The sequence below is a fragment of the Strix aluco genome, chromosome 11 (genome assembly GCF_031877795.1).
Source record: "Strix aluco isolate bStrAlu1 chromosome 11, bStrAlu1.hap1, whole genome shotgun sequence".
Lineage (NCBI taxonomy): Eukaryota > Metazoa > Chordata > Aves > Strigiformes > Strigidae > Strix > Strix aluco.
In genome coordinates, this window is record NC_133941.1 from 19,293,253 (window position 1) to 19,316,910 (window position 23,658).

General features: G+C 36.9%; 1 protein-coding gene across 18 annotated transcripts in view; it reads left to right on the forward strand.

Annotated features, from left to right (window-relative positions):
- The window catches only part of DOCK3 (dedicator of cytokinesis 3), a 220,784-nt gene that overhangs the window by 37,042 nt on the left and 160,084 nt on the right, over nucleotides 1-23,658 (forward strand). For all 18 annotated transcript variants that reach the window (XM_074836469.1, XM_074836479.1, XM_074836470.1 and 15 more), the window contains exon 5: nucleotides 403-499. In XM_074836469.1, the coding sequence (XP_074692570.1) occupies nucleotides 403-499 (97 nt within the window). The remainder of the gene's footprint in view (nucleotides 1-402; nucleotides 500-23,658) is intronic.

A 23,658-nucleotide genomic window follows, 5' to 3' on the forward strand; every position in this document is an offset into this window, starting at 1 on the left:
ACATATTAATTGGTGGAGAGAAAAGGGTTGGCTTAGAGGGAAAGGACACAAACTGTGAAGGACCCTGGTTTACAGGGAAGTTAATTTAACATGCTATAATCATGAAAACTGTTTTCATTGACCTTGATTAGAATGAAATTATATATTTTGAACAGGTAACTAGGAAATGCTTCACATAAACTGATTCTTGTGGAATGTAATGGAGTAACAGTTGATATGAATCTGGAGTTGCTTCAGTGTTAAAACAGACAAAATGTTCCTCTTCAGATATTTTCCTTTATGTTGAACAAATTCAAACAAATTCAAGCTCTAGCGTTTTACAAATTACTATGCTGACATGTACTTCTTTTTCTACCTTTTCCTGGGTACCTTTCCTAATTTTTTTCCTCTCTTCTTGTATAGGCAATATGAAACAGTTGTTCCACTTGAAGATTCTGTTGTGACTGAAGTCACAGCGACACTGCAGGAATGGGCTGTGCTCTGGAAACAGCTGTATGTGGTAAGAACAGTACTCTTCTCATACTTTGCTTCTCAGATATCTTGGGAGATATGTTGCTTGCATTTCAGTCCATTAGGAAAAAATCCTAATCAATGTAAGAATTGTTAGATTCATTTTATCTAGTGGGGAGTTTACTAACTGCAGAATCACTGATGATGTGAGGTTCGTGTGGGCTATGATGGAAATTTCAGTGGTTTTGAAATTCTGCCTTCAGATCTGAAAGCTTCATTGTTTAAAAACCCCCAATTTTAAAACATTCTTCAATATGTAAGAAATAATATATGTGTTTAGTAACACAAAATGGAAGACTTCTCTAAGTCCCATGAAAGACTTCAAAGAATTATTCAGCGCAGTCTGTATTTGTTTTAGCATCTAGAGTTTGAAAGAGGAAGAACTTGGGGATCTTCTTTGTACACTTATTCCTTCATCTGTTAAAATAAAACACTCAAATGTATTGAATTTTAAACTCATCTATTTTATATAATTTTCATTTGCTGCTATAATGTCATCTACTTCTGCTTTCATCTTTGTTCTTACCTTACTTTTTAATGGCCAATTCTCACAGAACAGCAAATAAAAAATGTGCACATTGGAAGGTATTTTTAACTTCTTTTAAACTCATTTTAGCTTTTTAGCTCAGTAATTACAAGCCATAACTGCAGAATTAGGATCAAGAACTATAGGTGGTACAAGCATGAATTTCCTTTTTTTCCTTACTTTAGAGAGATGCATCTACATAGAGGTGCAGTAGCTTTGTTTCCTTATTTAAAGCTGAAGTGACAGTAGTTAGATAGCTAGGAAATAAAACTGGAGAAGATCCAACTAATGAGTCCGGTGTATCTCTGGCATAACCAGCCATGTTCTGTACTTCCTTCAAAAAGCAATCAAGTCTATTTTGAAATTAGTTTTACTTCTGTTGCTCCCACTTCTTCTGTAGGGATCATATGCCTCTGAAGAAATTTTCTTGGAAAGTAGCATCCAATCTAATTGGGGGGGGGGGTGGGGCATGGCACATGGTATGTACACTTTTTTTATACCACTCTTACACCTAGTACTCTCTTTTTTTTTCCCATTTCAAGTACTCTGGTGTATGTGAATAAAGCAATTTTTCTGTTTTCTTCCTGCAAGATATTCTCTCTCCCCAGTGTCAGATGAAGAAGACAACAGTAATACTGACAATAGTATTGAATTGGAGAAAGGGGAATCATTTTACCTACAAATGAGATACACTTCCTTTCTACTAATGTGTTTCTTTTTTATTGTTAAAACTAGTTCCTGGAGGGGAGGGAGAGAGAAAGTTCTAGCTATAAACTTTCACTTAGTGATTTTTCTTTCTGGGACTGCTTTCTATTGTAGCTCATTATACTTATTGCACACAACATTATTGTATTCTTAAATACAGGGGAAAGAATTTACTGTTTTCATAGAACTATGGAAGGAGGCATCTGTTCCATGACAGGAAGAAATTGTCAGAAGGTCAGAGTACAAAATAAATTGTTTTGTGGTGGGTTTTTTCCTGAAATTAGAAAAAAAAATATTTTCTAATACAGAAATAATCATAAAACTGTTTAGGTTGCAAGAGACCTCTTGAGATCCTCTAGTTCAACTGCCTTTTCAAGTAGGGTCAGCTAGACCAGGTTGTCCAGGACTATATCCAGTCAGGTTTTGGGTTTGTTGTGAGTGGAGACTCCACAGCTTTCCTAGACAAAGTTGTCAGTGTTGGACCACCTTCAGTGGTTTTTTTATGTTCAAGACTACTGATGTAGTATCATAGCCTTTCTGATGTGAAAGAACAATATACACCATTGTTAGGTGGGTAACAGAAATTTATCCTATTTACAAAGTATAAATTTGAAACCTGAGGAAGTGTATACAGAGGTGTATAAATGGATGTGTCAGAGCTGGGATTAGGATTTTATAAATGGTATTCAGGCTAGAAGCTATGCTGTAAGGTTGTATCTTAAAATGTATTAAGAGACTAAATAGAAATACTTGGTTGTTGTTGGGTCAGCACCAGCAGAAACTTTTATTATTCCTCAACTGTAATAAGAATCATCTAAGAAATCTAATTAATGTTATTTATCATGCTATTGTGTCTAATCAGCTTTGTATAAAAGTTTCTCACTGTAGGGAAAGTTCAAACTCTAGTTACTAGATGCTTTCAGTAGGTCAGTACCTATAAACGGTAACAGTAGGCACTTCATTATTTAGTAGTATTACACTGAAAGACAGCTGCAAAACAAAATGTACAGCATCTCTTGATACCTCTGAATAGGCTGAAAAGTTCATCTCATGCTTTTTGGCAGACATCTTACTTGTATTATGGCTTGAAAGACCAAGTTCATTTCAAGTAAAAATTGCAAGAAATTGCTTTAGTAATATAATTGCGATATGTGTCTTCCTTTCAGTTAAACAATAGGAACTGGAATGTAATATCCAGGAAGCCTAGAGCAATTAAAACACTGCCTGAAGAGGGATCCTATGTTGTTCCAAGATAAAATAGCTCAGATGACAAAAAATAGGAGGGAGTAGGACAACAGTGAGAAGTGGAAGAGCAAAGTGAAGCACAACCTTGGGAGAGACAGTTGTAGAAAATTAGTTCGTGTAAAATATTGGCAATCTTCCTCAGTTCCTTCTGACCACAGAGAGTCCATGCTATTACTAGGAAGAAACTGTGCTTGGGGAAGCTTGAATAGGTTTGAGTTATAAGAGCTGTGCAGTAATTTTAGTTTTGTATGTCTTGAAAAGATTAGCCTGAGTTCACTATATTACACAGGGCTATGATATTCTTGTAATTTTTGCTATCAAGGTGAAAGCAAAGTGATAGTCTTAGTAGAACTAGAAGCTGAGACTCTGGAGAAAAAGGCATTTGTGTGCAATGAGTTCATAAAGGAAGGACTGTGCCTAAAATGAATTTGAAATAAAGATGTATGGTGTGTTATTTGCTTTAATGTAATATCGTGTTATGTTCTGAGTAGTTGGATTCTGATATTATAACCCTTTAAATGCTAACAGAGCAGTAAGATTTTTGAAAATGCAGAGGGTTTCTCTCAAATTGGAAAAGGATATAAAGAATACTGGTATGGAAGCTATCAGAATTTGTTATTTATATTGGGTGGGTTTTGTAGCAGTAATGATAAAATTCTGTGCCTACCTAAAAATCACCTTTTTTTGTTATTGAGTAATCGGTACTAGAACTTATTTAATATTTTTAAAGGAGAAAAGATGTTACGACTTTTTTTGGTTCTGGGGACAGACTTCTTAGCAGGGCCTGTTATGATAGGACAAGGATACTTATCCTTTCTCAGTATTACAAAGGCTTATAAACAAAAGATGCCCTTCCCAAATATTGTGCTTAATATGGAGAGGAAGAGGAAAGAAAAGTAAGATTATTACTGATACCACTATGGGAGGCTGAGCTTATTCTTGTGACTACTCCAGAGGCACAAGGAAGAGAAAAACAGAAAAGCAAGAACAAACCTTGGGGAGACTTCTGTAGGCATAGGTGTGAATAAAGATACAAAACTGCATTTGTTATTGTGAAATGTATGTCTGTGGCTCTCATGTAGTTGCCCAGACCAGTGTATGACTTCCATCGAGACAGCAAAATAATACCAGTAAGGAAGATAACTTTCTCTCTTACCTTGTATGTGTTGATAAGATTTGTTATTTTTATACTACTTCTAAATAAAGGATCTGCAAGTTCTCTGTGAGCTTTTGTTAATTAGGTCAAAGAAGACTCCTGTGAGTTAAGTCAGCTAAAGAGATCACTGAAACTCACAGTTGGAGCATAGTAGCTATTTTAACAGTAAAAAAAATTCCTCAGAGTTTAAGATGTGATGTGAGGACTATTTCTGTTGAAATAGCAGATGACTGTAGAGAGACCAAACATAATTGCCCAATTTAGAATTTGGTCAGATCAATAAAGGTAATTTGCTATTTTTATGCAGAAGGGGAGTGGCGGAACAGCGTGGAGTGGCTTCTCATTTAGTTTTAGAAGTAAGACCTAATGACATTGGACATAGATGGAATTTTTGCCAGCTGAGTCTGAAACAAATTTCCTGTTGGCTCCTTTTAAATTTTCTGAGGATCCTATCAAGGAAAAGAGAGTGGGTAAAAGGAGTTGGTGCAATCAGAACTATCTGATTTGGGTGTTTTAGGGTGTCCCTAAACTTAAAGTATTAGTTCAAAACTTGTCTTAAAAAAAATGCCATTCACTGAATCACTAATATAGTTTACTGTTGTAGTGAAGTATTTTGAGCCATTTTTATTTAGTGAGATGCCTTTTTCTTCATATCTGATAAAACATGGAACTGCTGATGCGTTTTCTAAAATATATAGAAAGAAAAAAGTGGTATGATCTAAAACAGACATGCTGCATTTGAGATCTACTTCAGAAGGTCTCCCTTGAGGGAACAAGAGTTCCTTTGAGTTAAGGTTGAGTGTATTTCATACAGACTTACAGTTCTGTGCAAGCAAACTCTTGGAAAGATGAGGTATTTGTACTGAGACTGAGAAATGGTGTTGCACGTATCTGTGGTCCTCTTTCCTTTTTCTGAATCATTTCCGAGGCTACCTGCAAATAGGAAATTCCTTTAGGGTGATTGTTCAGGCATTGTGAAGAGACATCTAAAAAGAGTCTTAAGAGCTTGTCTGGCCCCATCTGACACTAACAGAGAGACTCAAAGTTATTGCTTTATCATCCATAGTCCTATGTTCTAATGTTCAGGAGCATTATGGATATTTTTATATCTTTCTGTGTGTAGAGTGAAGGATGCATCTTCATGGAGTGGCCAGGAACTCAGGTATAAGTTGGAGGCAGCTGATAGTCTTGCTAAGTGCTGCACAGAATATAAAGAACACCAAGAGTAAATATTTCCACTTTCAGTAACATCTAGTTCTTCAGTTTCTCAAAGGGAACAGTGCACTGGGAAAACATCTGATTGCTTAGCAACCTCATCAGAGACTTTTAGCAGATTTGTCATTTGATTACTAACAAATACTTGAACATTTTTCTTGATTAGGTTGTGAACGGTATGTGCAGAATGATTTGGAGAATGCAGAATGATGAACACTTCAGTGTTGTGTAAGGTGGATATTTTTATAATTTGGTCTGTTCAGTCATGGAAGGGGAAGCTGGAGATAAATCATAGAATCATAGAATAGCCCAGGTTGGTAGGGACCTCGAAAGATCATCTGGTCCAACCTTTTGTGGGAAAGGGAGCCTAGATGGGATTACCTAGCACCCTGTCCAATTGCATCTTGAAAACACCCAGCAATTGGGACTCTACCATGTCCCTGGGGAGGTTGTTCCAGTGACTGATTGTTCTTACTGTAAAAAATTTCTTTCTTCCATTGAGGTGAAACCTCTCCTGGTGCAATTTATACCCATTGTCTTCCCTCATAAGGCAGGTTCTCCAGCCCTTTGATCATCTTTTTTTGGCCCTCCTTTGGGCCTGTTCCAGTCCATGTCTTGTCTTGAGTTGTGGGGACCAGAATAAAGACCACAATATAGAAGTGTCACAGTGTGATTTTATGTCTACTCATTGCCTTAGGCAATTAGAGGTTTCTGTAGGTAAAATTGTAGGCTTTTATGCTGCTTAAATATTTTGTCTTTGGAAAGTTGAGGAAAAAGTCCTTCTTGTGCTTTGTTAAATTGAGACTTGCATTTACATCAGTTTATTAGCTGTGGTTTCTTGGAGGTCTTTAGTGGATGTCGTGACCTCTACATGTCTTATTTGGTAGAACAGTCCTAATGTAGAATCTACACTTAATATTTATTAGGTCACTGTCATAAAATGCAATCCATTTCAGTATATCTCCCCATTAGCACTAACTTGCTTGAAGTTCAGTTTAAATGCTTCATATTCTAGGATTATAAAGGATTCCCATAATTATTCTTTTTCCCTTCCCTGTTTTTAAGAGATGTAATGCGGTCGTCGGTCTCTCATAGTGATTTGTGAGCTTTATGGAATTAGAAGTAGGCATAAGTTTTTAGGAAAGTAAAATAAGCTTAGTTTGTAATCAAGTCTTATGTAATTAAAATTTAAAAAATTACAGTAATTAGTTTGAAAATGACTTTGAAGACCATAGAACTTATGGCTAGTTTGTTGAATTTAAAGAACAGTATAACAAGGAGCAATATATACAGTACATTTCACCTTTCATTTACTTCCACAAATAGATTTATGATATAATTTAAGATTATTAGGATTAACTAGACAGTTCTTAAGTATTTTCAAACAAACAAAAGGTTGTCTATAAGACAAAAACTACAAAGTATTAATCAGACTTATTGGGAGGAATATATGTTTTGAGTTACCATGGAGATGGATGGATTTTAATAGATTAAAAAAAAAAAAAAGACAGAATTAAATATATGTCACCTTCTGGTGTCCTTGGCAAGTCCTACTGTGACAAACTATGTGCAGGGTGTTTTTATAATTTCTTGCTTTGTAGGAGAATGTTATTTAGTCATTGATATGGGAGCTCTTTTATTTTGGTAAACAGAAAAGAACAGCTGCCTTCCTGCTACTGAAATTCATAGAAAATTGTGGGGGATTTAGAAGGGGGTTTTTTGAGATTAATTTTAATTTTTTAAGTATTAGCTAGTTTGTAGTTATCAAAGAACTCTCACCTTTTAGAACAATATCCAGCCTACCACATGCTGAAAACAGTGTTACAATATACATGTAAAGTATATGTGCAATATTAAAACATGGGGATTTGATTTTATTGAATGCTGGTTTCAGACTGGCTGTGAACAGACAACCAGCAAGGAAACGGAACAGAATTTAGTCAGGGGAAATGAGTGGCTGACCTGCAGATGCTTTCAAACTATTTCTTTTGTACTGTAAACACATTGAACACTTACATTAGACCAGGGAAGGAAGGTTTTAATCCAAAAATCCAAACAGGAGTTTGAGAGTTTCTTCATCTGTAACTGGAGAGACTCACCTGGGTTGTTCCAAATATGATGTTATGACAGAATTGCATTTGAAATAGAGGCAAATGGTAGTGTGGTTTGATTTCAGTCTTCCAAAGATGTATTTTGAGGAAGGATGGCAGTTTGTTTTGGTTTGGTTTTGTTTTTAAAGAACAGAAAATTAGAGAAGAGGGAGAAAAAGGGGTAGGGAAGACTGGCAATCTGGCTTTTTGGAGTGAGTGAGCAAGCTTGTGTGCATGTATAGAGCTTAGAAGGAAAAAGACTGATCATCCCTAGTGGGTATTTATTGGAACTAAAAAGACAGTTTGTTGGATTTCATTTTATAGAAGACAGATTTTTTTGTTCTTAATAGAAAAGCAAAGAACATCTGTCCTTTTGGCAGCCTGTATGGCACTGTTGTCCACGTGGTATCAAGAAGTGCCCTTCAGTCTTACCCTGATTTGTGTTACTCTTTATCCTTAAGACATGGAGAGGAAAAGGTAACTAGCATAAGATAATTATAGTTATTATTGTAACTTATATATAACACAATTTTATGTTTTCTAAGGAGAGTGCGTAACAAAGTTCATGGGTGGGAGGGGTAGAAAATCAGAGTTATGAGAACTAGCGTATGCACAGGCGTACTAAAAACCTTGTGGCTGGAACGACAGAGAACACTGTAGCTGCAGCAGTGGACAGCCAGCACTTGCCCTGCCAAATTTGATTACTCTCTGCATTGTTGCATTTGGCTGCAGAGGGGGAAATGGTTGATTATTGTGTCCTCCTTAAACAGGAATAAAAATGCATCTTAATTTAAAAACTCAGAGGTAAGTCTGACAAATGGGTAGATACTTAATTTTACATAAGGTATTAAGGTGAAATTAAAACAGTTAACAAGATTATTGAACACCTGTTTCTTCTTTGTTATTTCAACTTCCAGCCACATGATTGTGGATACACTATAGAGATAACTGGTAAATAAAAACTCTTCTAAAAGTATAAGTAGGGTTGCAAAGGCAAGCATTCAAGAACCAGGGAAATGCCAGTGTTCTCAGTTTAGTCTACTTTTTCTGTAAGAGTTAAGACCTTTAGTTTTGTGGTCACTTACAAATGCTGTATGGTAATGAGGCTGTAAGCCCCTTCTTCCTCATATGTTTCAACTATTCTCCTGTAAGTAGAGTGTGACTTCCAGAAAGAGGGAGAGTCACTCTTAATGAAATGCTGTTTCAGAGAGGGTTGTAACCTTCCATCATCCATGTCAATGATATAGGAGATATCACAAGCTAGTCACACAAATGTAGGGGACACTTTTATACTTAAATCTCTCTATAAAATCAAGATAATATTATCTCTAGTTTTGCATGTATTTTCACAAAAATGTAGTAGGTTTGAAGCACTTGGATGCTGAATGTTATGTAGAAATCGTTAGGAATGGGGAACACCTGCCTTCAGGGTAAGGTTTGAATGATTTTTAGTAAACTTAGCCCTAAGAACCATACACTGAGTCACAAATGATAACAAAAGTCTGAATGGCTGTTCATTAATTGGTCAAAAGAAAGAGAGCTTCTGCATGTGGTCGTGTAATTAAAAACTACTGTAAAGCATATGTACAGGAGCCAGGGCTAATTTACTGTATTTTCTTGAGTGCTTGACTTTATCTTTGAGTAATTTTGTCATAACATATGTTTTTTGTGAATGTTGGAATGAAGAAGGGGCAAATAAATATGAATTTTGTCTTTGGAAACCAGTCACATAATTCTTTAAATTGGTTGCATCTTAATTTTGCACTAATAGTGATTCATGGCCTTCGGAGAAATGTGTTCACCTTTCACAAATTCTTCTGTCCGTTTCCTAAAGTTTTATTAAACAATAAAGTTATCATGCTATGTTTTACACAATAAGATTTCTTAAAACAGAAGGAATACAAAGAAACAAAAAGAAATTGGGAGAGGTTTCTGCGACAGAACTGTAATTTAGCTTCTCACATTTTTTGTGTTCATCTTTCTGTAAATTTCATAGTGGTTTTGATTTGTTTCATTTTTAATTTCAAAGCAGAGCCTTGTGCTAGCTGATTGTTCATAGATACAGCTTTGGTTTTAGTCATAAATGTTGATTAAATATAAAAAAATACTGATCACCAAGTTTGATTTCAAAGTCTTTAGCTGCTATCACTGTACTGTGTAGTAAGAGCTGCTTCAGGTTCTGAAGATACTTTATGATTGTACATTTACCTCTAAAAATAACATATTGCTTTTGAGGAAAAAAATAAATCTATCAGATGATATGAAAAGTTAGCTCCAAAAGATAAATGAATTTAGGGCACCCTGATGGCTTATAAAACAAATACCCATTTCTTTTTAGTGCCAGTACTCACTGCCACTAATAGCTCCAGATTCAATGTGTTTAGTTGAGATCCAATACATATTACAGAAAAAATTGTTGCTGAAATAATGGAAAACATAAATCATGTGTAGGATTATATTATTTTCTGATAATAGCCACTGATACAGGTGTATACCTCTTTGTATCAGTGGCTTCCTGTTGATGTGGTCTCTGGCTTGTTTGCCTTCAGTGAAAATGCATGCTGCAAATGCTACAGGTACACGACCAATACTCAGCCAAATGCTGCATCTCACACACGTGTGGCCGAGACTGGCTTCTGTAGCTGTTGTGCAAGCAAGTGCAGAGACACAGGAAATTTAGGAACCTCTATTCTAGGGGTGAGGGGGGAAGTAAAATAGAAGTAGAAAAATAGAAATTTAATTGCTTTTTCAAAATGGTAGTTAAAATCTACTGTTTTGCTCAAAGTCTTATCCTCAGCAGTTAAGATTGCATGCATGTGTGACTTGTCACAAGGCTTTCTAGGGCTAATATAACTATATTAATTCTGTCTTTTCACTGTGTTTTGCTGAGCTGTGTGAAGTTTGGTATGCCCCTGAGCTGAAAGGACTTTGCATAAATTTGGAAGATCCTGGGTCCCAAGTTCTTTATCTGAAGTGGCTGTTTGGTTTTGTTGTCGTTGGTTTGGTTTTTTTGTGGGTTTTTGTTTTGTTGGGTTTTTTTTTCAGTAAAATGACAGTAGTCTGAATTCAAAGACCTTTACATAGCAGGGGAAATAGTGGTAGGTTTTATGTTCTTTGCCATTTGAGCATTAGCTGTTTGATCTAAATGAAATAGCAGTTGGTGGAGCAGACTTCAGTTTATTCTTTCAGATATGTCCTTAGAGGTGATGGAGAATTTGTGAATGCTCGCTCTGTAGTCTATGCAAGAGCAGGCATTCAGAAATGAAGCTGAGATTGCATCCTTTCAGAAGGAAAGGGAGACTGTTATTTAATACCTCTCTGGACTTTTCACGCTGATGTAAGCTGGCACTGCTGCTGAAAGAGGCAGTTTGTCTCCTTCCTGTCCCCTCCTGCCCCGTGACCCGTTCCCACCCCATCTTTTCTGGCAGCAGGCAGTGGTGTAGGCATGGAGGGAGCAGACTGAGGAGCTGTGCCTTCCTGTGCTGTCACTCGGCGGCTGGTTAGGGAGAGTTTGAGCTTCTCTTTTGCTTAATCCAGTAGTTAATACCTTTTGACAGAGCTGTTACACTGATATTTATCAAAGGTTCATGTTTATATTTATTATATTACCCTAAGTCTTTATTTAATTTAAGAATAATACTTACAAGTTTCTTTTATGAATTAGCGTAAGGTCAGTTTTTTGTGTAGAGGTGCATATATTGTCAGTGTTTTCTAGTACAACAGATAAAGTACTAGTAGCGATCCTAGTGCTATTACTTTTCCACACCTTCCTTTACTGGAAGCATTTAATATTTCTTTTTGGGTCAGGGGAGGCCAGTGAAGGGTTGAAGTCAGTCATTTTATTTTGGGAATCCATCTGTATCTTCCTCCTTCATTTTTTCTGATAGCGTCAGATTTTGAGGTAATAGTTAATAAAGGCTTTTTGTTTTATATATGACCTAGCAATCTTGGCCATCTTGCAGAATGCATACTGAAGCACTGAGTTACCATTTTTAAGGAGTAAGGTAGTAACATTTTTGGTCTTGGAATTTTTGTTTTGACCTGAATAGCTCAAGTTTGATTTGAAGTGTGCAGGGCCAGTTACCTTCCACAGTGAGGTAAACTTCTGCAGTTACTCTGCAGATGAGATTTCTGCCTAGTGAGAATCTAGTGATGTAAGTGGTTTTACTGATACTATAAAATGAACTTATTTTCTTATTAGAGGGGCATGCTTGGAAACCTGCTCAGATAGGATTTAATGAATTTCTAAAATGTAGCATAGGACAGTGGCTCATAATACTAAAATAAAATTAGCTTATTTTCTGGGAAAACTGGGAAAGAACAGCAGCAGAGGTTTCTTTTTAACCTTTCTGTGTGTTTACTAGTGAAGAGAAAGGTGTAAAGAAGCAGGTGCATGGCAGGTTTTCATGAATGTGTTGATAGAGTTAATGAAATTACTGTAAATAAAAACAGAAATTATGGAATATTTGTTAGAATGGAAGAGAGGGAAGAAGAAAATAAGATCCTAACCTCTGGGTTTTTTTGTAACAACCAAATAACTCTAAGGGTTAGAGTATATAGATACTCTACAGATACATACTATAGATAGAGTATATAGAGTATATAAGGGCTTTGTATATAGATATTACTAGTATCTTCATTTCACTTAAATGTATGGGGTGACAGAAACTTTTGATCTTGGAAATCATTGATCCATGTGCTGGATCCTTATGTAGATGTGGTGTATTTTTAATATTTCAAAAATAGAATTTAAAAAAAAAAGAAACTGTACTGTCACTTTGAATAGGGAGGTGCATATTACTTAAACATTGTGTGCTTTTTTACAAGACATCAAACCCTGTCATCTTTCTCCTGCTCAGGCAAAAAGACCTAACATTGTGGCAGGTCAGTTCTGAACTGGCACAGCACTGTGCTCTGAAGACCACCCCTAACTTTCTCAGAACTCATGTCAACTCATATCAATTAGTCAGTGGGCCTCAGATGCTAAAACAAACAAACAAACACTACACACACCCCCCCCACACCCCCCCCAAACATTGTGAGACTTGGATTTGTACTTTTATAGAGCGTGCTCAGCTACCCCGTTTCTTCCGTCTAGCTCTTCTCCCATCATTTGTCCCTTTTGTCTCATTCTTTTCTAGGATCCCAATCTGAGCTTCATCTCCCTTTCCCTGGTTCCTTGTCACTTACTTCCCAGTCAGTCCCAGTGATGCATGTACTAGTCTTTTATTTTGATGAAACCTTAGTATGCTTTCTTCTGTTTCCTGAATTTTATCGGGTACTTCTTGCTTTCCTAAATTACTTTTTTTTGCTGTTGTTGTTACTCTAACTGTTATGAAAGGGAACAAGTAGAATAAGTGTTGACTTCCTTTTTTTTCTGCAATTAAAAATTTATCTGGATGGTTCATTTAGCTGACAAAAGGTCATCTGTAGAGATGTCTTAGTTATTACTTGAAGAGGCACTAAAGGTAGTGAAATGGGGTTATCCAGTTGCCTTTTGAAAGAGGAAAATATTGTGACCAATCCCGTGCTAAGAAGATTTCTGTCTTTTGTCTGGCCCTTGTGTCACAGTGTAAACAGAATGGCAGTTTGGTTTAGGGGAACTAGTAGCATCACTGACAAGCTTAGAATTGGGAGGATGACTTTAATGAGCCATTTAGGCTTGTTCTTGGATTTTGGTGTCATACTCTGAAGTAGCTGCTGAGCTGCTGTCTCAGATCTGACAATAATTGCAGGCATGTCAGCTCTCACTGTGTGATACTGTTGGCTGTCATCATGTAAATCTACATTAGAAACACTTCTAAATGCAAATATTACATTTAACAGTTACTCCATTGCCAGCAAAGTATTCTAGAAATAACATAATTGTGATTTGATATTTCTATTGAAACCAATGCATTGCTGTGTTAGGTAAAGCACAGAATGGTAGTATTAAAAGAGTTGCAGAAAGAGGACAGACAGACGTTAGGCAAGTTTCCTTATGTAAAAAGAAGTTTTTCAGTGTGAAACAATTTAAAATAAATCTTTTCTAGTTGTCAGTTTTATTTATCCTAGACAAGCCATACCCTGTTTTAAGATAAAATTTTTTAATATCTTAGTTCTTCTTTCTACTACCATCTTTCAGGGATTTTTTTGTAGGTAGATCTGGGAAATACATAGAGGTAGTTTACAGGCATCACCAAAAAAAGCCAGACTTTTCTTACACATGGACAATAAGCTGAAACATTTGTATATTGTATGACTTTCTGATGCAAATATTGGTACTATCTGAGATGCTTTTTTTTTTTTTTGAGAACATTATTGTGCAGTAAAAACCACGAGATTTCTGATGGAGTCCTCCCATTTTATTAGAGGAAATCAGAAAGCTATACCTTATGAATCATCTTTTGTTAGGAGCCTTCAAGCTGGCCTGACCAGGGCCTTCTGGTGGGTCTCTCTTTGAATACTCTAGACAACCCCCTTTTCTTTCCTTCTTTCTTCTACCCCCCTGCCCCATTATGTTGAATCTCTTTACCAGTGCTAACTCTGTCCAACCAAAAAATTAATTTTCTTGGAAATAAGTGGCTGTGTAGAGGGAAGAAATGTAATTTCATTGCTCCTGCTGTAGGAAGGACTGCAGTGCGGTTTCATCCATATTGTGAAGCAGAAGGTAATTCAGGCAGGAATGAGCTTTGAGAAGCCAGACTTCATAGTGTAGGCTCCTTATTTCACTTACGCATACACTAGTGTCTGTGTGGCTGTGCAGTGGGAATTAGGGAATTATCTGGCTGAATGCTAACCATCTTTAATTCTGTTGCCATTTTTTCTGGCAGATTAGATTTTTGATGTGGCTCGCTGTACAAGTGCCAGTCATAATGCACAGAAAGTAGACAAAAGGTTCAGACAATGAGGTGTTCTGAGACTACTTGCAGTTTTTTAGCAATGTGTATTTCTGGTGGATTAAACTGGCTGTGCTGCCACAGTGTTACACTTCAATGTAATAAATGAGTGGTTACCAATAAAAAGAACTTTTATATTGGTAATAGTCTAATGGCAGGGGTTGTTATATTGGTTATCGCAAACTCTTCTATTGTGGAACTTGATTATTGTTGTGCTTGTTATCTCCATCATAGAGTTTTGGCTTAAAAATCAGACAGAACCAGACAAAGGATATTCTCATGGCTCACAGGGAGTTTTAGTGCTGTGTCTTAGGTTTTACAAGCACAGAATCATATAATCTGGTAGGTGGGAAGGAGCTTCTGGGGGTCTCCAGTACAATCACCTCCTCAAAGCAGAACCTGTTAGAGCAGGTTGTTGAGGATCTTGTCCAGTTCAGTTTTGAATATTTGTGAAGATCCTACAACCTCTCTGAGCAAAAATATCTTCTAAATTTTGACCACACACAAGGGAAGAATGCTTTCCTTTTATCTAGTTGGAATTTCCTGTTGCCTTTATTCCTATTCTGGTGCACTTCTGAGAAGAATCTGGATCCATCTCTTCTAAATATTCCCATCTGGCAGTTGTACATGGTAAATAAGTACTCCAGATGTCTCATGACTAATGAATATCGGGGAAGAATTGCTTCCCCTGACCTGCAGGCTACCCTCTTGCTAATACAGCCTAATCTATGGCTGGTCTTTGCTGCTGGCTCCTGTTCAGCTTCTTCACCAAGATCACCAGGTTGTTTTCCATAAAGCTGCTGCCTGGCCTTGTTGCATAAGATTATTCTATCCCAGATGAGGAGGACTTTGTATTTGCCTTGGAAGAACTTTGTGAGGTTCTTGTTGGTCTGTTCTTTCATCCTGGCAAGGAAACTCCTCTGAATAGCAGTCTCCAGTGTGGTGACTGCTTCCCGTAGCTTGGTATCATCTGCAAAGTGCCTCAAACTGCACTCTATTCCAGTATCTAAATCATTAATAAAAATGCTGGTACACTGAGGGATGTCACTAGGATCCAGCCACAAGTTGGTCTACGTACTGTTGATGGCCACCCTTTGAGCCTGGCAGTCCAGTCAACTTTCCAACCAACTTAAGATCCATTTGTCTAGTCCATATCTCGCCAACATGGCTTATAGCACATGTTCTCCAGGACATGTGCCCTGGCTGCCCCAGGCCAATTATCTTTTCTGACCTCAAATCTCAAAACATCATAGTTGAGTTTCCCTGTTTTCTAGTGCTAGCCTTCTCTTCAGAAATTATCAACCGTGTCAGAGATAGAAACCATGTATATCCTTAAATCTGATTACAAGTTGCATTGATAAAGTTAACAATAAGTGTAGGTCTTCTGCAGACATTATCTAACTTTCTCTTGACACTATGATTAAAGAAATTAACAGTGAAGAATTAAGTATACCATTTACTAAATGGTTTAAAAATGGATGAATTGATAACAAAGCAGCTGAAAATGGAGAATTGTTATTCAGTGCTGCTGCTTGTAATAGGACCTGCAGGAATCTGTTCTTGTCTCTTTGTTATTCACTATTCTCTTAATAGGAATCAGAAAAAATTGGTGCAGTCTCATAAAATTTGCTGATGATGCAGAAGTAGAAAGTTAGATAATGATTAGTTCAGAAATCGTACGGTTTCTGTCAGATACTTGGCTCGTTTAAACAGCATCTATTCTAATACATCCAAATATAGAAAGGACCTACAGATGGTGTTTGTGTCCTGAGGTGCAATGACACTTAACATGATGAAACATTATTATGGCTAACCAATTGAACATCAGCCTTTTTCTTGATTTTGATAGCTAAGAGGATAAGAAGTCTTGCCTTTATAGTCAGGAAGGCATCTTGGGGAGCAGAGGAAGAGAGGAAATGAAAATTTCTCTGTGTAGACTAAATGAGGTGATTGTTGGGCAATTGCTACTGATTCTGCAGTGTCCTCTTCAGAAGAGAGATGGAAAAACTAGAAGGATTCAGAGATGATCTGCCACACTTGATCCTTGAAAGGCAAGGAGTGATAGGAGGGGGAACCTAGAATGGATCTTCAGGTTACCTAGTCCATGTAACTCCTTTAAGGCAAGTTAATTTCTAACTATGGCATTTACAACATGTGCTTGTCTTGCCTGTTTTAAAAAAAAAGTCTGCAATGATGGATAGCTTGCAGCCTCTCAAGTTCAGAACTTTTTAGCCCATTCTGTTAAAGACTTTTTTTCTGAAGCTTATGCTTGATCTTCCTTACTTAAGCTTCTTATTTCTTCTTCTTGCCACGGACAAGAAGATATTAGTCCATTCCCTTTTCCTGCAAGTTTTTGATTTAAATTGTTTTCCTAATTCTTGTCATTTCTAGACTAAACAGCCAAACAATCAAACCCAATCTTTAGAATATATCATGTCTTCTGGATATTCTCATTATTTCTTTAAAGAATTACCTGTTTATCCACACCTCAATGTATAATAGATGAAAATATACATCTAGATAAGTAAATATATAAAAGTGAGAACAATATTCCAGCAGAAGCCTGACGAATGCAGAGTAGAGAGAAGAAATTATTTATTCAGACAAACTGGAGAAGTTCAGTGAGGAGTCAGCCTACTTATGACTTATACATGTGTACATGGAGAGTGGTTTCAGGTAGATGATTGCTAATTGAGGTGATTGGTCAAAAATCTGTCTCATTCTGTCAGAAAAGATGTAACAAAATCCAGTATTTACAAACCAAAGCCACGCAAATTCAGAATAGAAATGAAGCTGCTTTTTAATAATTAGGGTAATTAACAATAAATTAATCATGAAAAGCAGTTGCTTCTTCATTACTGATATCTTTAAAACAAGACTGGGTTGTATTTTAAATGATCTGTTGCCACATTATCTTAGAGGAAGTATGTTGCAGCAATCTGTGAGTGAGTTTCTATGGCATATGCCCTGCAGGAAGTCAGACTAGATAATCACAATAATCCTTTATAGTCTTGAAATTGATGAATCTTTAAATCTGTTTAGTCAGGACCAGCTGTGTTGAAAAACAGCATTACTAAAATACAAAAAAAAAGCAATGCTAAGAAGTGGATATACTGCACTGATGTGTTTTATATTCTTTCAGGCAAGAGAATTGTATGCAAAAGTCTAATAGTTTTTAGGAGTCTTTCTCTAGTGGTGTCTTTCAGAGATGATATGCTAATTCTTGTACCCCTTTAAACATATTCTTTGTGGTTTTTGATGACTTATCTACTTGGCAAGGACACGCTTTTCAGCTATTTATATATAAACTGTGGAAAAGATTGACATTCAATACTTTTTTTTGGCTTACTTATGCTTCAAACACTGTAGAGAACTGCAGATATTTTGGATATCTTTGAGTGGGAGATCACCAGAAATCGTTCAGATGCTGTGTAAAGGTGTAAGGGTGAGTCAATAGCTAGTTCTTTTGCTTTTGAGACTGTACTGATTTGGCAGTTGAGAATCACTAGTGTATTTGAGGGTACTGCATTGCCAGATGTGCTGTGTTTCAGTCAAGAAATAATGCTGACATAATGCTTGACTGTTATTTATTCACTGGGCTTTTTAACTGTTATATCTAAGCTGAGTGTTAGTCTGTGTCATGATCTTTTTCTTCCTTTCCTTTTGCCTGTGGAGCATGCTATTACATTTTAAGCAGTAGTGAAAACACCTAACTGCTATCTCAGAAGGTGACCCTATTTAAAATAGATAAAAAAAAGTCTCAATATTCTACACTAACAGGAATGCTTTGATATTGTTTTTCATAACAATGAGATGCCTTAAGTGGAAAAACATGGGTTTGTTCTGATGTTGTTTGGATCTTTGTTTAAATTCTGCAGTTTTAACAGCTGCCAGCCACAGGCCCGTTACAAATATTTGCAGTGTTATAGTTGCGTATGTGGAACAAACATTTTTTAAATCGAAGAGGTTTGAATTCTTTATCCTGGGAGTTGTACCTGTTTTCTCCTAGCTTTTTATTTGCAGCTCTGCCTCTCATCTTTTAACTATTTTTTTATTTACCAAAGACTTGAATATTTTACAGAACAAGTAAAAACAGGTATTTGAAAACAGAGTTTGTTTATAGTTTACATCCTACTTGCTGCATTCTACTTTTTTTTTCTTCTCACTTTCTGTTTAACCACTAAATTGTAATTTATGTTTTCAGTCCTGCTGCATTATGAGGTGGCTATCAGCTCAGTGTCAGAGTTTATAGCTAGTCTGCTTCACACATTCTTTCATAGGGTGAAGGAGTTTATCTTTAGCTTGCATTTGAATCAGTTGTTATTTTACCAGTGTTCTTCCTGAGGCCATATGTGGTGCTGCATTTACTGTCAAGGCTGAAGAAATTACTTGTTTATATAAGTCTTACTTTGATTCATCAGATTCTTCTTAACAATATTTCTGGCTGTTCTGAGACCCAAACCATCTTGTCACAGAGAATCTGAGCTGATCACACAGTACATTTCCATTTGCTGTTAGCTGTCTGGAAGCATCTTCCCTAAAACATAGAGATACTCTGCACCTAAGCACAGCCGACACCTCCTGCTACAGCTGAGATGCCGATATCAGCAGCGTTACCAAATAAAACAACTTCTGCTTTTACTAGCTTTGTGTCCTTGACCTGGCAGCCGAGACAGAGGCTCCAGTCAAATGGTACTTTCATTGACACAACCGATATTCTCTGGATCTTTCTCTTTAGGAAAGATTTTGTTCATTGTGTGTATAAACATTAAAATCTGAACTTGGACACATAAGAAAGGACAGTTTAGTCAGTAGTAACAGTTGTTGTTTTGAGTGTGTGGATCCCATGACCTGCCCTTTATTTCTCCTTCTGTCATGCTCCAAAGTAGGAGTATCATAGATAGTTTGCATAAATAAGAGCTGTGGCTCCTGCATTCATTTTCCTTTTTTGTAAGAGTAGGGGGAGGCATGTAATATGTCTGAGACACAAATGAGCATTACTGTTAAAAATGTTGATACATCAATATGAGTTTGCATAGATTGAAATAGCTCAGAGAACCATAAAGAAGCATTACTCGCAGTAAGGAGAAAATACTCATGTATAAGGGAATTCTGATTTTCATTTTCTCACCATTTTGTATTTCATATCTGGTGTCTGAATAAAAATAATTGCATTATAATGCAGAACAGAAACAGAAAATTTTAAAAATTGGGAGATTTTTAAGTTAGAAGATCAATTTGGGTGATTGGCTTAGATTCCAAAAAATATTCTGAACTTAAAAGTAAAATGTACATGATTTTGCTTCCTCGTGGTCTTCATTTTAGAAAAAAAGTTGTGTTATTTCCTGAACTCTGCCAAGTAATTATTTTATATAGACAAAATTAAGACTTCCAGGATGGATTAGAGTTGTGCTAAACATCTGTGTGAAATAGTAGGAATGGATCAATTCTCCATTTAAATTGCTAGGTAAATGGGCTGTAATTTTATCCTTGTAAAGTATTTTCCGCTGCTGGACAGTGGTCTCTGATTTTGGAGGTTTCTTCAGTTAAGGTTCAGTATTAGAACGTCCTAATAATTCAGGGAGATACCCTGTTATTTCATCTTGTCCTTTTTCCCCCCTTCTTAAAAAAAAAAAAAAAAAAAAAAATAGGGTTAATGTTTCTAACGTGTGTAAAGCAGTTGTGATTTTTATCAGTAGCGTTGGTTCAGTTGTCCTCCCCTGACAGAAATGTCAATCTTATAAACCTTAGCTCACCTTGGTTTTTCAATGTATCAAGTAAATCTGGTGGATTCAGTTCATCCAGCCTATAAAAAGACACACTGTATTGCCTCAATATTGGCTTTAACTGCACAAGAATAAATGCTACAGCTGAAAGGTGAATGTGTGTTCACTTCCTATTAATCTCTTATCTCAAGAGCACGATACTTCTAATCTAAAGTCAAGATTTTAAGAACAGCAAGTGGGATTTTGGAATTAGTTATGTAATTTTTCATTTTTTATTGTAATTTAAGGAAGCTTGAATACTGTAGGAATTACAGTAAATGTTGTTAATGATATTACTAAGTAGTTGTTTGCAGAATAAATATTATACAATAAAACCGGAATTTCCATGTTGTTTGTTGACTATGAAACAGATTTTTGTAACCAAAATCATAAGCAAAATGATAGATCCCATTACAGGTTAAGGTATAAGAAACCAATACACTTTTTTACTGAGAACTGTTCCTCTGAAGTTGAAATTGTCTCTTTGAGAGGAATGGAATCTACTGGAAGCTCTCTATGAGAAACATAGCTGAAATGTTTTTGCAGTTGAACAATAGTGAAATGTCTTTTTTTAATTTGCATGAGAAGTATGTAGTTGGAAAACTGTTGGAATACATTCAGCCATTTTCTTTAGGGATTCACAGAAATGTTGCAGGACAAATGGTGGCATCGTGCCCAGGATCATTAATTACAAAATGCACTAATCAAACTGGTCTGCAAATAATGGTCTATGTTCTCTATTTTATTGGAATAATAATGTGTATTTTGTGGTTTTGTTCCTTAACATTTTGGGTGCCCCTAATACAACTTTAAAACCTAGATTTTGGCAAAATCTTCTCTAACATAATGAATATGTACTGCATGACCTGCATGAACATCCTAACAAAGAATTTAGAGGCATTTAGGATTACATACATTGACCCAGTTCTACAGACTCTGTGACTTCTTTTGAGATTTTCTTCTCTTACTGCTGTTTTTGTCAGGTCCAAAGTAGTAATACTACTTCTAGACCACTCCACATGTGTGAATGAGAACATTAATTTTGTGTGCTGCATAACACTGTATGAGAGAAGCTGGAAAAAGGATGAACGTATGAGGTTATACGCTTGAACTTGACTGGATGTGAAGTTTCCTGTTAAGTATGTCAATAGCATTGAAAGAGCATGTGTTTAACTTAAATGCAATAAAAATGCTTTGGGGAGAAAGTGTTTTTCAACTTTAGAATTTGGCACACCAGTGTAAGGCACTGCTAAGGGGGAAATATTTATCTGATAGCACCTGTTATATACTGTAATCAGTTTGAATTTCTTGATAGGTATTTATCATGCAAGTTGTAATTTAGACAGCTTGACTATTATTAATTAGTGTGAATGTTAATTTATTAATACACCTTCCAATAAAGATATCATCATGTTTATGCAACGTGGAAACAAAAGCATTGAACTACACTTTAAAACTGATGTGAAAGGTAATATAATGTCTCTGTCATGCAGAAAATGACCTTAAAGTACTGATTTATGGGAGGGATTTATTGTATTTGCAAAAGAATATAGCCATTTAGTCATGGGTAGGAAGCTTTCTTCTGAATGTTATGCAATTAAATAATGGTAAAAAGCCTACTAGAAGTATGAAATATAGAGGCTTCCACACTTACTCAATACTGCTTCAGTCTTTTAGAACAAAATGTTTTCATTTATTACCTCTGACAGGTAAATATGGCCAGTTAGTATTGAATGCAGTGTCTTCCTCAAATCCTCCAGATTTATATCTTTTTCAGATGGAGGCTGTACAGCTTTCCCTTTTCTAATACATCAGAGAATAAGTGGCTTCTGCTGGCACTCAAAGACAGTGATTCCAGCAGGAGGCATTTTGAATGACTGTAACAGAGATGGCAACAGGAGGTTGAAAGTCTTCCTTTTTCAGTCAGATTTACCAATATTCCAGGCATTGCTGGACTAGAACTTCTGGAGGAGAAAAGAAATACACTTGCTGTGGATCAAGATAATGTGGTCTGGAAGACCACATAATTCAGCAAATATGTTTTGGGATGTAAAGTGCCATTATGACTATGATTTTTATGTAAATAGGGGACACAAGTCCATAAAGAAAATGGAAGGTGATGATGTGATACCAATTTTAGTTCTGCTTATTAAAGCTCGCTCACTGCTGGGACCTCATATTTACAAGCAAGAAAGGGGAGATTGGGGATGTGAAAGTCAAAGGCATCCTTAGCTGCAGTGACCTTGAGATGGTAGAGATCATGATCCTGAGAGGAGGGAGCAGGGTAAAAAGCAGGATCACAACCCTGGACTTCAAGAGAGCAGACTCTGACCTCTTCAGAGATCTGCTTGAAATAGTCCCATGGGACAAGGCCCTGGAAGGAAGAAGGATCAGAGAAACTTGGTGGTTTCAAGAATCACCTCGTCCAAGCTTAAGCAAGGATAGTCCATCCCAGTGAACAGCAAGTCAAGCAAGGAGGCTTGCATGGATAAGCAAGGAGCTCCTAGCAAAACTCAAACAGAAAAAGGAAGTATACAGTAGGTGGAAGCAGAGACAAGGAGTCTGGGAGGAATATAGAGATGCTGTCCAAACATGCGGAGACCAGGGTTAGGAGTGTTAAAAACCCACCTGGAGCTACATCTGGCAAGGGATGTCAAAGGCAAGAAGAGAGGCTTCTGTAAGTATATAAATAGTAAAAGAAAAATCAGGGAAAATGTAGGCCAGCTGCTGAGTGAGGCAGGGGTCCTGGAGACACAGGATATGGAAAGGGTAAGGTGCTGAATGCCTTCTTCACTTCAGTCTTCACCAGCCTTCAGAAATCCCAGGTCCCAAAGGCCAGGAGAAAGTCTCAAGCAAGGAGGACTTACCCTTGGTGGAAGAGAATTGTGCTTGGGAATACTTAAGCAAACTAGATGTACGTAAGTCTGTGGGCCCTGATGGGATATACCCACAAGTGCTAAGGGACCTGGCAGATGTCATTGTGAGGCCACTACCAATCATCTTTAAAAGATCATGGCAATTGGGACAGGTGTCTGAGGATGGGAGGAAAGCAAATACCACTCCTATCTTCACAAAGGGCAAGGAGAACCCAGCAAACTACAGACTGGTCAGCCTTACCTCAGTCCCTGGGAAACTATTGGAATAACTAATCCTGGAAAACATTTCCAGGCATGTGAAAGACAAGAAGGTGATTGAGAGTAGTCAGCATGGACTCACAAAGGGGAAGGCACACCAACATGATAACCTTCTAAGAGGAAATGGCTGGATTGCCAGATGAGGAGGAGCAGTAGATACTGTCTACCTTGACTTCAGGAAGGCTTTTCAACACTCTCTCCCATGAGATCCTCATAGAGAAGCTGGTGAAATCTGGACTATATGACTAGACAGTGAGGTAGATTGAAAACTGGCTGGATGGCCAGACCCAGAGGGTGATGATCAGTAGAACAAAGTCTAGTTGGAGGCCAGCACCCAGAGTCAGTACTGGGTCCAATCCTGTTCAACATCTTCATTAATGATCTAGGTGATAGGACAGACTGTACCCTCAGCAGGTTCACTGATGATACGAAAC